The 13,778-nt window shown below is 31.8% G+C and overlaps 1 protein-coding gene across 1 annotated transcript; it reads right to left on the bottom strand.

Annotated features, from left to right (window-relative positions):
• Positions 1-3,865: 3,865 nt before the first annotated feature.
• Positions 3,866-10,788, bottom strand: LOC123203197 (histone-lysine N-methyltransferase ASHH1-like). Its single transcript, XM_044619443.1, has 9 exons — positions 10,592-10,788; positions 10,350-10,506; positions 8,557-8,643; positions 8,141-8,225; positions 7,952-8,045; positions 7,628-7,826; positions 6,543-6,577; positions 4,504-4,996; positions 3,866-4,398 (listed from the first exon to the last, which is right to left on the bottom strand). Exons 1-9 carry the CDS (start codon positions 10,699-10,701, stop codon positions 4,126-4,128), a joined length of 1,533 nt encoding a protein of 510 aa, XP_044475378.1. The 5' UTR covers positions 10,702-10,788; the 3' UTR covers positions 3,866-4,125.
• Positions 10,789-13,778: the final 2,990 nt, after the last annotated feature.

A 13,778-nucleotide genomic window follows, 5' to 3' on the forward strand; every position in this document is an offset into this window, starting at 1 on the left:
AAGAAGAAGTCATTAGGTTGTACAATCTTGAATTTTCATGAAGTCAATTTCTCCTTTCTTTTATTTTTTTCTTGTTGTAGGTAGAATGTCAATCTCACCCAAACTTTCGGTAGAACAAATTCTCATAAGAAAACTTTTCTATATATATATATATATATTTACATTTCTTCTCTTTTCTTATATTTTGGCCATAAAAAAATACCAAAGTTTGATATTATACCGAGTTACTTATACTTCAAGTTAAAGCCAAGAGACTAGTCACAAGTAAGATGTTTCGATACAATGAACAGTCAATAAAAGATTGAATAAAAAGACTTTTTTGCAACATATTAAAATTGCTCAACAGATGTAGCTATCAACAAACACAATCAAACCCAGTTTAACCCAGACGTTCAAATCGCATTGCAATTAAAAGAATAAATGGTTTGAGGGAAATCTTAACAACAAACATTGAAGCATCTCAACTCACCAAATCCAAAATCCCAAGAACAATTGACAACAGATCCAATGTCATCTCAAATTCACCATTGAAACTTAGCTTGATCGCCCGCTTATTTCTCTTTTCTTTTCAAAGTAACTTTGTTGCCCTGGGTGTTGAACCATATTTAGTAACCCTTGTCTAGACTTGTCAAGTAATAAATAATCCAATTAAAGTATACTTGATGTGTTTGTATACCGAGGGGTTCTCTTGGGAGCTCTTCCAGTTGGACTTGCAAATGCCAACATTGTACCCAACATGTTGAAGTCTAATAAAAAGTTTTCTCCATCTATCATAAATATATATCAAAACCCATAATACACAAAATTAATTAACTTATGTTAAAGTCTAATTTATTACACTTATACATCACTTATTTATATTATTTTTATTAGGTGTGAGACTTTAATCTCCACTACCATATAAGTAATTCTAGCGATCCCTAATAACGAGTTTTGGACGCATACATTTTAGTTAAAAAATTTGTGTAGAGGATACCGAATTTTAATTATAAGTGTTGTAAAGGGTGGAAGATGGGAGGGAGGAATGAGTGGTGGAGAAGAGAGAGGCAGGAGATGATGAGACAAAGGTCAATGGAGATAGGGAAGAGATGCCATATTTTAGTTTGAAGTTTTTGAAGAGATGTCATATTTTAGTTTGAAGCTTTTGAATTTGACTACAAAGATTTTATGAAGTTGGAGGATGAGACTTCGTAACCAACATGATTTTCATTTTGGAGTGGTGAATGGAGGAAGAGGAAGATGAAGAAGTAAAGTGAAGGAGAGAGACTCCACAGCCGACATGCCAAAATTTAGTTTACGGTACTTTTGTAATTTCAATAATATTGGTGATTGAAAATTATATTAAGTGTTTAAGACAGTTTCCTAATTTCATTAAAAAGAATAAGAGTAGTATTATAAGTTAATTTTTATATATATATAAATAATTATATGTTATCATATGATTAGATAGTTAAAAATTAAAAATAAAATAATATCTAATCATATAATGACACATTATTATTTATACACAAAAATTGTGTACATAGTTTTATTGAAAAAATAAACCAATAATTTACCGTAGAACTAAATGGTAAATGATAGATGGGTAAATAGATTTTTCAAATTTCAATCATCATTTAATTTCTGTTAAAATTTTATATTATATGTAAAGTTGTTATTTTAACAATAATATTAAAAAATATATAATTTTATTTCATTCTCCCCCCTCTCTCTATTTTGAAAATTAATACTTTATCTCTACTTAAACTTTTTTAGTTTTCAAAAGTGACTTTTTCTCTCCTACAGTTTTTTCTAGTCAACTTCTCCTCTCTGTCCACCTTTGCCCACGATCTCCCCATCCGCCTTCTCTTTAGATAATAGATGACTTGGTGGAATCAATCGAATCCACAAAATCTCGCTCATCAAATCAAAGTCATTGTCGATTCCGCTAAGCCATCTGTCGTTAAGAGAGAAGGCAAACAAAGAGGTTGTTGAGAAAGAAACTCATTGAAAGCGAAGATGGTGGAGAGGAGAAGCTCGCTGGAAAATGTAAGAAAAAAAAACTTGAGAGGGAAAGGTGAGTGGGGGGAGGGGGAATTGCTTTTCAAAATTAGAAAAATTTAAACAAAAATAAAGTTATTAGTTTTTAAAATTTTAGAAGAGAGAAATAAGATAAAATTATATATTTTTGTTAGTATGACTATAATAATAACAATTTTACCTATATATATAATAAAAGGTTTTAACAAAAATTAGATGATGAATAGATATCTAGATAGATGATATTGTGACCCCCCCCAAAGATATTTCATCAAAGTTTGGGTGGACAATTATCATTCTGCAATCTGCTTTATACGGAATTGCCTTGCCGTTTCTTAACACCAAAATATTATCCAACGGTACATACAACTTGGTACTGGGCAATTTGTCTTATTAGGTAATTTAACTTGGTAAATTCATTTTAAATGTTTTCTGGAGGGTGATTTAACTTGGTAATTTAACTTGGTGGGCAAAATATTATCCACATCTCTCATGCCCGGCCTCTCTCTTGATTTCTCATTAATACACTTACAAGCAATTCTGAAAAACTCCTTCACCTTCTCTCCCGTCGATCATCATCGGCCAACTGGGCCTCCTTTGCCTTGCCACCTCAATTATTAACACACTAAAACTAAGACAACCAACATAGTCGCCGCCATGTTCCCACCACTCATGTACTCTGACGGCACATTCTCCATCCTACTTGCCATCTAGAGTGACATGCTGGCCCTTCTCTCCAGCATGAACCAACAATATAAGCGTCAAAGTTCGAATCCAATAACGCATTACTTGTCTTGATACCTCTGTGGATCACGGGCGAACCTATTTAAATGGTAGGCCAGCCCATTAGCCACACCACTCACCACTTTCACTCTCATGTTCCAACTTAACGGTAACCGACAAATTGAAATCGATTTTCTCATTTTGTCTACATCATCACCCTTTGTCTACATGTCATGCAACCGTTACTTGAGATGTCCTTTCATGATATACTCATAAATTAGAATCCAAACCAAATCTGAAATGCAATACCCAAGAATCTGAACGGTGTTTCATGTCTGATCTTCATGAGAGTCCCCATTTGGGCTGAAACTTCTGAAACCCTTGAAAAGTGTCATTGTTGAGTCTCTTGATTGCAATAGTGGTGTCGTTCGAGAGCCTAACTTTTAGACCAACCCAAAATTGTCGTTGTCGATTATTAGCTTTTTTTTTTTAAACAACTTTTTCACCCTTAAACTTTAAAAAATGATATTGTTTCACCTCTCATTAAGATTTTCGTCAATTTTAACTACAAAAAGAATTTAAACAATTTTTGCTATTTAATTTTAATTTTTTAGTACATATTTTTTTTTATTTTACCCCCATTTTTTATTCTTCTCCTAATTGTGATTTTCTTTACCTTTACTATCAATACCACAAACTCTCACTATCACTGACATTATACTCCACCCCTCTACCTCTTAATCGTCCCCTCCACCCGATTGCAGCAATTGACATGCAGTTGCACTATGACATTACAACCTTAAAATGACACTCGATCATGTTGTTTGTGTCATGCCATGTATTTCAATTGAGTTTGTGCTTGGGGGTGAGGTGAAATGGAGGTGGGTGACTTGGGATATTGATGAGATATTGAACGGTGAAATTTGGTCGTGGGGAAGAGGCAGGGTGTGGAAGGAGAAAGTGTTTTCCATGTTTTAATTTAACATTTAAAGAAATTTATTGTCAAAATCTAGCGAAATAAGAGAAAATATCTCTTTTAAAGTTTGAACGTGACAAAGTGTCTTTTAGATTGAAACTGAACTTCGGATTTGTAATTAAATAACAACAGAAGAAGAGCAAGGTATGATCACAATCCCTCCTAATTATACGGAAATTAGGGTTATTAACATGTAAAGTCCGTAATGTTACCGTATCAATACAATCTTGAAAGAAATTTTGAGAGAATCTAGAATCTCTGTAATGTTTCTGAGATTGATGTCAATTTGATTAGTGCTAGAATCTAGAAGTTGAAAATCCTATAAAAGGAGCTATAAATGAGTTCTTACTTCTAAATGTTTGATAAATTGAGGTAGAATGGATATAAGAGAATGGTTACCAACAGTTTCAGAACCCCAATGACTTCACTTCATTGGGATTGTCTATGTTGTCGCAAGGTTTCTCATGGTCAATTGTTCTTTTTGGAGTGCAGGCAACATTTTTGATAATGGAGTAATACATATCAAACTCTGCCTTCAATTTCAAGCAGCTAGCTTCTATCCATTTCTCAGCTACGCTTGTTGCCACACTGTCTTGGTTGTCCCTTTCATGCTCCTCAATGGCTGGGCGTATTTCATTGTACAAGGACGAGAGCTGGGAGGTGGCCTCCCTCTTCATTTCCTGCAAAAACTCAAAACTTTCAAGGACTCAATGGATTAAAGGTTAAAATGACCCAAGCTGGAAGATTCTTCCACTCTACTTTCCTAAAGAAAAGGCAATTCGTACCTCATTCCTGAGAATCTCCTCTTGTGCCTCTTTTGATGCCAAGAGTTGGGCAACATGTTTTGCATCAACTTGCTTTTGTGCAAGATTTTTCGACTTTCCATTAGAATATAGCTTTGACCTCGTCCTTGGCACCGGTCCTGGACCTATCTGATAGTTACGGCATCCACTGTTACTTCTGATACGAGATATCATTGCATTCTTTTGTGAAAAGGCCTGTTGAGTACCTTGTGGATACAATTTCATCTCTTCACTTTCTTCTGTTTTTGGTGCAATATTTACAGCCACACCTTCCATCAGAACTGATTCTGGTGGCTGCACAACAGAAGTAGATTCCAACAGGGGTTCACTTTTAACATTAACAATCAGTGCCACGGTGGAGTCATTTTTCCCATTGGCATCAATTTCAGGTTTTGATGAGTCAATAGTTTTGAGAAGCTTGGTGAAAGGCTCATCTTCTGCAGAATCATAAAGAGGTATCTTTTCCACCGAATACCTGTTACCAAACAGGCAGGTCAAGATAGACATTAGAGAGAGTACAGAATCATATAGAAAAAGTATATCATAGAAGTTGGTGCCTCAAAAGCACCCAAGGAAATGAAAAGAAAACATGCAGTTAATGATGAGTTTCCAGTAACCATATGCCACAAGTTCTTCATGTTAAAGAGATATCTATATTACGTACACATTTACTAAACTTCATAAGCTTCCACTTTTCATGTGGGTTTCTACGGCAACAACAGGAAAGAAAAAAAAAGGTCTGCTTTTAAAAAAATATTGATACATTTGAGAAACCTAGAATTTTCGTGTGATCTGACATCAGTTTTCACATTTTAAGAATAGATAAGGTCAGCACTCAGCTAAAATCTTAAGTCGGTTCTGTTGAAAATGGTCGAGTGAAAGCAGTCATGAGATTACTAGGTTCTGAAATCCGGAAAGCAAACTGGACAATAATAGCACAGCTGGAACAGTGGGGAGTTAGTCAATAACTGCCTAACTTAGCACTTTTGCCCTTCTTATGTGAACCACAGCCATCACATTCTGTACGTTTGCAATGTGCAAATACTGAAATTTATCACACTCTAGAGGCATGTTTATGGAAGTAGTTATTATTAGCTGAGGCAAGGAGAATTCAAGTGAGCAAGCAGACAGGTACTGACATGCTTGATAAATACAAAAGACTTCAAACCACAATACATTAGATTAGTATTGGCATCGATGAGGTACAATACATCCCTCAAGGGAATCTAAACCAAGTTCAAGATGGGTTAGGGTTTTGTAAGGGTCCTTCAAAGGAAAGGAGGCTTTAGCATTTTGTTTGACTTATGCCCCATTCTTCAGTGGTTTAAGTCATATTTCTGAGATTGCTGCTAGGTAAGTTCAACAATACTTTATGTACAAACAATGGATACAAACACGGATATTAATGCTAATATGTTATTATATAATTTAATGATTTTGAATTAGAGATAAAGTTACACTTAATTACATGATGATACATTAATGTTTTGTACTTGTATTTATACTCATCGATAATGCATGCAGTATTACCCAAGTAAGTAGTGAACAAGGAGGGTACCATTTGAGCAGACTCTACAGTTGCATGGCAAAGATGCCTTCTAGGTGTAATTTCTTACATGTCTGACAAAAATTTTAGAATGCTAGAAATTCATCTACCATCCATGCCCAATACTAATCTAAAATTTTCCCCGAAAGTCAAGGTTGTACATTTGGCACAATTAAATTCAGTACAAAACCATCCAACAAATCATTGATGGCCAAAGTAGCTGGCCTTTTCCAATTTAACCATCCAGGGTGGCCATGTCAATAATCATATTCAATGATAAGAGCAAATTCAACGAAACCACTGACATTTATTCCTGACTTGAAAACAGTTATGACAAAGACTAGGAAATGCTAGTGAATGAATCATAAAAATTAAAAAAAAAAAAATCCTAATAGAAGTCGGATGATAACAATTAGTTCGGAGGATTGGAAATGCCAAGTTGCATACAAATGCATCATAAAGGATAGCAAATTACCTGTCATCATCATCTTCCCAGAGATAAGTATCCTCCTGTTAAGAATTTGCACAAAATTGGCAAAAATACATTATTACAACTAAATCTATGAAAAGAGGTTCAGTTTTCACTTTTAACAATAGGGCCTGAATGAAGCAACAAAATACTATGAGAAAGCTGAAAACAGAATTGCAGAAAATAGAAACTTTGGCCCACGGATAGACCAAATCAATTAAGACCCAACATCATTCCCTTCAGACAATCTTTACACTGAGTAACTACATACTAAATACTAACTAACCAAGGCTAAGAAGCAGATTGAAATTTATGATTATCATTTGTTACGATTCCAGCACATTATTGATCTAAAATGTAAATAATTTAGTACTTGATTAAGTCACATTTGTATGTATTTATATTAAACATATTGTCATTTAAAAATGACTTAATTTTAGTCTCAAATTAATTTAGTAAAATTATAAAAAAAAAATGCAATTCATTAAAGTTATTGAATAATAGAGACATAATTATAATATTAATGTTAAAATTCAGTTTAAGATTAGGTAACCAAAAATTCAGTTCGGTTATCCGATAGTTTTGGTTTGGTTATAAATTGGTTAATGTATAAATCAATTTGGTTTCAATTCAAAACTTTGACTAAACCTAAACTTCGGTTCGGTTTACAAATCCGGTTAACCAGTTTTATACACCCTTGATGTCAACAGCCAGATTATAGTTTGAGTTGAACGACAAATATCAATCACATGCAAGACATTATCTAGACCAAAGAAAAAAGCATGTGGGTCCATTATAAACAGCGAGTCATGTAAAATGAGCTACTTTTTAATAAAGATACCACCCGATTGATGCCATTATTAATTATAATTCACTTGCACATTAATTTGACATTAGCATGTCATATAGATGGAATAGAAAGCATATTTTAAAAATAAGATATTAGCAAAAGAACTCATAAAAGCAAGAGTTTCTGTAAAAACAAATTTTATTTTCATGGCCACAGTTTCAAGCACACTATACAGTCAGACAATTTTGCATATTTCTTCAGAATTCAAATTCATCACAAAACAAAGTCCTTCAAATTTTACCTGGAAACCACGAGATTTTGCTCCAAGAAATCCAGAACAGGTGGCTGCACCACAGAGGCAGCGAACCTTATCACCACCATACCATTCAAAATTATAATCATAACCCAGTTCAGTTCCAATGGAAATATCTTGCTTTGCAAATATTCCAACTCTGATTTCTCCCAATACGTTCCACTTTCTTGTCTCACAATTTGGTTGGCTGAAAACTCAAAAGAAGAATCAATTAATGTCAACTTTTAACAACTGTTGTCAGTAAGTGCATCAAACTATTGACAAAAGTATATCCATTTTTCCCCAACTTCCACTCTTACTTAAGTAGCTCACCACGAGTGATTTATAAATCTAGCATGGCTTCCCTTTGTAGTGGCATCAATAGATTCAGCAGTGTTGAGACTAATGATATATGCATCCTTCAGACCTGAACCAGGCCACAAATATATATATCAAACTAGTTTCCAAAGAAAAGGAAAATAGAGTAATATAAGCATGATTTTGATGATTTCTTTTTTCCACCTTGAATTTCATAGGCATGGGACCTTCTCCTTGCTTCTTTACATGATATCACTTCTCCACAGTATTCAATAATAAATTGTCCTGCCTGCAATATAACCCAACAAACAAATGGTAACACAAAAAAATAATTCCAATGGTACCATGTTAACTTTACACAAGAAGAATCAAGATCAGTTATGTTCTTAAAGATGAAAAATGCATTTAGATGCTTTGCAAAATCAACAAACCATAAAATGCTTGCATGCCTCAAATGAAACGATAAGCTGATAAGATATCCTGATCTTGTCCTTGAAATCAAGAATGCTGAAATGATCTTATTGAGTGAATTTTTCAATAACTGAGAATCCCAAATTAAAAAAAACTAAAGAAAGCTTTATTGATGACAGCATAAAAAAGGCTAGTTTGGTAAGTAATACCTTTATATTCTCATCAGCCGAAAGACCCCACCCACGGCCATCAGTTTTAAACAACTTCGTCTTTGCATATTCACATTTCTGAAATCTCTGTGAAGCAGTTAACATATACAACATCATAATTCAAGAAAAAAGAAAATAACAATATTACCTTCATGATGCATAAACAGGGAACTCAGGAACACAAAAAATAATCAAACTTTGGACTTATTCTAGCCATGCCACCATTCATATATTTTATGCAAGTAAACAACATAATAAATGCAGAGAAGAAAACTATATGTCTACTCATAAATGCAATAGTAATCTGAGGGTATAGAAAGGTACATTTAATGTACATGTTGTGACAAAATTGATTTTGCATGTGAATGTATAATATTTTTTTCCTCTTGAAGAAATCAATTAACATGCACTCATAGCTATCTGTTCTTGGGAAAATGAAAAAGAAATCAAGAGATGTTCAAGCAAAGTGACAAATTAAGATAAAAATAACACAGGTTCACATCAAAATCACACAATACGGCAAGTATAAAACAAAAATTGACAACAAGAATGGTATCTCTTCTCAGTAAAAAATTCGTGCAAACTTATAATATTCACCTTGCACAAACCCTTTGAAAGATTATAGTTTCATATAAAAAATAATATACATATCATTGAAAACAAAAGCAGTCAAAATTCAAACCTTAGATGCCCTCACTCACAAATATAACAACAAAAATGCAAACAGAAGAATGTACACACCTGTGCATACACAAAAAGGTGCAACCTCATTTGCATAGTGGATTACTTGAGTAGATATACATGTTTTGCTACCAACCAACACTGCCTTTCTTAGTTGCCCCTCAATTTTTCCAATATTTTAAGAGTAGACTAAATATTTATCCATGGAAAATCTATAAACATTATCAAAGTTTTCATGCTGGTCAAGTACAATTAGAGGCCACCGACATCCAACCAATTTAACTCACAAAAAATTCAAGCCAAAATAAAGGACAATATTAACAGTTCATCATAACAATGTATCACTTCAAAAGAGTAACATCTTTTCCAAACCCAAAAATCAAAAAATTAATAAGCCTCCACAAAGAAGACTTCCAAATTTAATCTTAAGATAATCCATGCAAAATCACTAACATTAAATGACAACGGCTTCTCATAAAAGGAATGTATATAAACCTATCACCGTTTAGTCTGGAACAAATTAAACTTCCTAACATGAAATCTACTCAATCATCTGATTCATACAAGCACAAAGAACTCTAGCTGAATTTCAGCAAAACCACCAGATATGTGTTGCAAACTTGAACTGCCGCGGCAAAACGGTACTGTTGAGCAACGGTCACTTAAAGCAATGCACTATTCTAGGAATGAAGCATTGAAGCAACCTACCATTTTGGAAGGAAGTGAAATGCCAACATTTTGTGTAGGATTCTTGTTAGTGAGATGCCGCCGTTTTATGAGGCGGGAGAGGGTCACGCGATTTGAATTTTTGTTTTAAATAATTGTTACCGTCCGACGTGGCAATTTTCGTTAGCAACAGGATGTATAAAGTTTCTTGGAGAAAAATGAAAAATGTGTGGATAATTACTGTTCATTGTCTTCTTTCTCTCATTTCTCTCTGTTTTCTGTTTCTCTCTCTAAATTCTTCCTGTTCAATTGTTTGTTCTCTAATTTCTCAACAGTCTTCATCAGTACGGTTAAAAACCCAAATTTAACCAGTGATGAACAACTTATTCACAGTAATTGCATAACAAAATTCAATCCATATATAAGTATAAACAAAGAATTCATACTTGATTCCTGCAAAAAACACCACAAGCACAAAAGCCAGGAGTACATTCAGTGCTTGTTAACACATTCAAACACCTCTCTCCACAAGCGCTCTCTGGATTACTGGCATCATATTTACAAACACAGACGGCAATATCCTCTTCCTTCTGCTTCTTATGCCTACAAATTTTGATGAATTGATTAATTCATTCATTAATTTAATAGCATTGTAGCAAATAAATGAATAATTCGGAAGTTGACTTACTTTCGGTGAAAGAAGTCGTTTTGATGAATGTGTTCGTACGGCGGGAGTTGCTCTTCTTCTACTAGTTGCGATGGCGGTTCCATTGACGACGAGGAGAATACAGGCATCATTTCTACGCTCGGGGAAGGAAAAAGTTAGGGTGTACGTTAATTTCATTAAGTTCTTGGGTCCAAACAGACATGGCAGGGGGCGGCCGGCCTGCAACCCTGGCCAGGCCCCTTTTAAGACCCAACCTGTAGGAATTCGATCCACTATTACAATAATATTCAAATTTTAAAAAAAAATTAATAATATATTTTTAAAGAAGCCAAAAGATGTTAGGAAAAAAATAAAATTATATTTTTAAGTCTTTTGGGTTTCCATTACGTGATATTTATTAATTATTAAATTTTGTGAATTCCTCTAACACATTAATGAAGGATATCTTGAACACATAAAAATATTATTAAAAAAAATATAAATTATATAATTCAACAAAAACCCATTTGAGGAGAGAGATGTAATTTCACGCAATAAAATCTAAAATAAAAACCTATCACCAGCATTATTGAATTTAAGGGTGTGTATAATTCGATTCAAACTATTAAACTGAATCAAATCACTTAAAAAATACGGTTTAGTTTAGTTTGATTTATAAAATAGTTTGGTTTAGAATGATAAATTTTTTAAAAATAACTTTCAGTTTGGATTATGATTTGAATGATTTTCGAACCGTAAACGATATATATATTTTTATATATATATATATATATATATACAAAATTTTTCAATAAGATATTAAATATACAACTTGTTTTGTCATATTTTTTTGTCATTTTACTTATATGTATATTGTATTACATGTTTATATTATATTTTTTAAAACTATAATTTTATTAAATAATATATATTTGAAAATAGATGATTTTAATATATTCAAACCGTAATCTAAATCAAAGTAGACTATATTTTTTTAGTTTAATTTAATTTAAAATCTAAAATAATTTAACATAGTTTAAAACATTTCTAAATCATTTTTTTTAGTTTGGTTTATAAAAACTTTCAAACTATTTCAAACCAGATCATACACATTGGTAGATTTGAACTCTTAATAATAATTTTGTCAATATTGGATTCTGTTAACATCTAAAATTCAAAATATATAAGAATATTTTCTATTTTCGGAAGGAAATTATTAAAACTGCATGCCAATTCATCGAATTACTAAATTTGATCGATTGAAATTCATTATACAATTTTTTTTCCCTTTCTTATCTAAGGTTTAGTTAATTGATAAATTTATATACGTTATCTTCGAAAAATTTAAATATTTATTTGTTATGTTATTATTAATAAAATTCATTAGTAATGCGGGCATATTTGTTATTGTACCCAATAATATTCTTTTTTTTTTTTAAATTGAAAGATACTCCAAGTGAACATAAAACATATAAATTCAATTATATAATATAAAAGTTACATTTATATCTATATAATTTGTATTCCTCTTCAACATCCAAACTTTTGACTTCTTCAAATATATCCATTGTTATCCGATTTTGTAGCTTGAATTCTACAATTACTCAATCTTTCATATACATTATCGTCTCGATTATATTATGGTGTAAGTTGGATTGTTTGTCTTTTAGCATATATCCACCTATATTGAAAGTTTATTCCAATGTTATAATAAACACTGAAAACGTTAATAGATCACATACAATGACAAAAAACACAAGATAAGTGTTTTAATATGTTTTTTACCGTGCTAAAATATCAAAAGAGTCACATTTGTGAGTCATTATTTCTAAAAAATATTTAATATTAATATAATTATAAAACTAATTATGATTTGAACTTTGACTTACATGTTACCTATCTTTGAACAAGATAGATCATAAATACAACTTCCTCTAGACGAACGATCTGAACTTACCTATGGTTCGAGAGTTTGTAACATATTTTCATATTTAATTTTATAAATATTATATATTTCAAGTAAAAAATTTGAAAATATCTTTTATTCTATAAGATAAAAGTTTAATAAATTTTTACTTACAGTTTCTAATAAATTTTGTACTCATTATAATTTTGTTGTGGGGACTAGACCTATGGCTATAGCTAACAGTAAAAGTGTTTTTTTCTAATATTTTTTGAATTTATCCTTAATTTGTCTGGCAATATATTAATATGTTTATATTCTTTTAAAATAAAACTAATTTCTACCCTAGAATAAAAAAATAAGCAGGTGGTAAGATAAAAAACACCTGAACATTGATCATCGGCCGTTTTCAGGGACTCTAACATATTTATTAGACCATTGCCTATGTCTCAATCATACTCAATAAAAAAAATTAACTTGTCATTAAAACTATTTCAGATCCTTCACATGATTTCGACATAAAATATATTGAATTCCTCTCAGTTCTGACACCAGTTTTTAATTTTCTAAGTCTTATCCTCATTTACTTATATATTTGATGATATGCTGATGGAGATAATAAAAAATAAACAATGACATGTTCAATGATTCCTATTTGTTCTTTTACTAAACTCAAACTATCTTATGTTATTAAATTTATAATATGATATACATATTTAATGTGAAGCAATTTTTCAACAAATGATAAACTTAAATTATTCATAATTAACTCAATTACTCTACTATTATTTTTTATATTATCTAATATAATTATAAAAATAGAGTTATTAATTTTATATTCGTTCTTTACTGTGGCAGAGTAGAACTGGAAATCTGAGATTCTCCTAATACTTTTTTGATTGGCACTAAAAATCATAGACCTCCCAATTCTTCTCTCGCGCAAGCAATATAGCCCTCCTAAGTTTTAACGTATTCTCAAAGTTATATTTACAGGGTTTGAAAAACTCAAGGTCTCACTTATGGATCAATTACTGTTAGAATTTTTTATTAAAAACAAAGTTAAAATTGTTATTTTATAAATAATATTAAAAAATTATTATATTTTCTCTTTAAGTTTTAAAAACTAACAACTTCACCTTTGCCTAAAATTTTCTAACTTTGAAAAGTTATATTTTCTTTCCCCTAAATTTTTTCTTCGTCCTTCTAACCACCATCTCTAGCACTGACGACCTCCCCACTCTACCCTAAACTATTGGTCGGTACATAAGAAACGATTTAGAGCAGATTTCTTTATTAGAGATAAAGAGATCTTCAGACCTCTTCGTC

The sequence above is a fragment of the Mangifera indica genome, chromosome 19 (genome assembly GCF_011075055.1).
Source record: "Mangifera indica cultivar Alphonso chromosome 19, CATAS_Mindica_2.1, whole genome shotgun sequence".
Taxonomy (NCBI): Eukaryota; Viridiplantae; Streptophyta; class Magnoliopsida; order Sapindales; family Anacardiaceae; genus Mangifera; species Mangifera indica.

Bases quoted from the DNA above. Each gene is read 5' to 3' on its own strand.
- LOC123203197 (XM_044619443.1), bottom strand. From the start codon at position 10,701: ATGATGCCTGTATTCTCCTCGTCGTCAATGGAACCGCCATCGCAACTA. The intron at 6,578-7,627 runs GTAAAATTTGAA...AATTCTTAACAG, and splicing joins CAAAATCTCGTGGTTTCCAG to GAGGATACTTATCTCTGGGA. The intron at 4,997-6,542 runs GTAATTTGCTAT...GTTTGGTAACAG, and splicing joins TGGGAAGATGATGATGACAG to GTATTCGGTGGAAAAGATAC.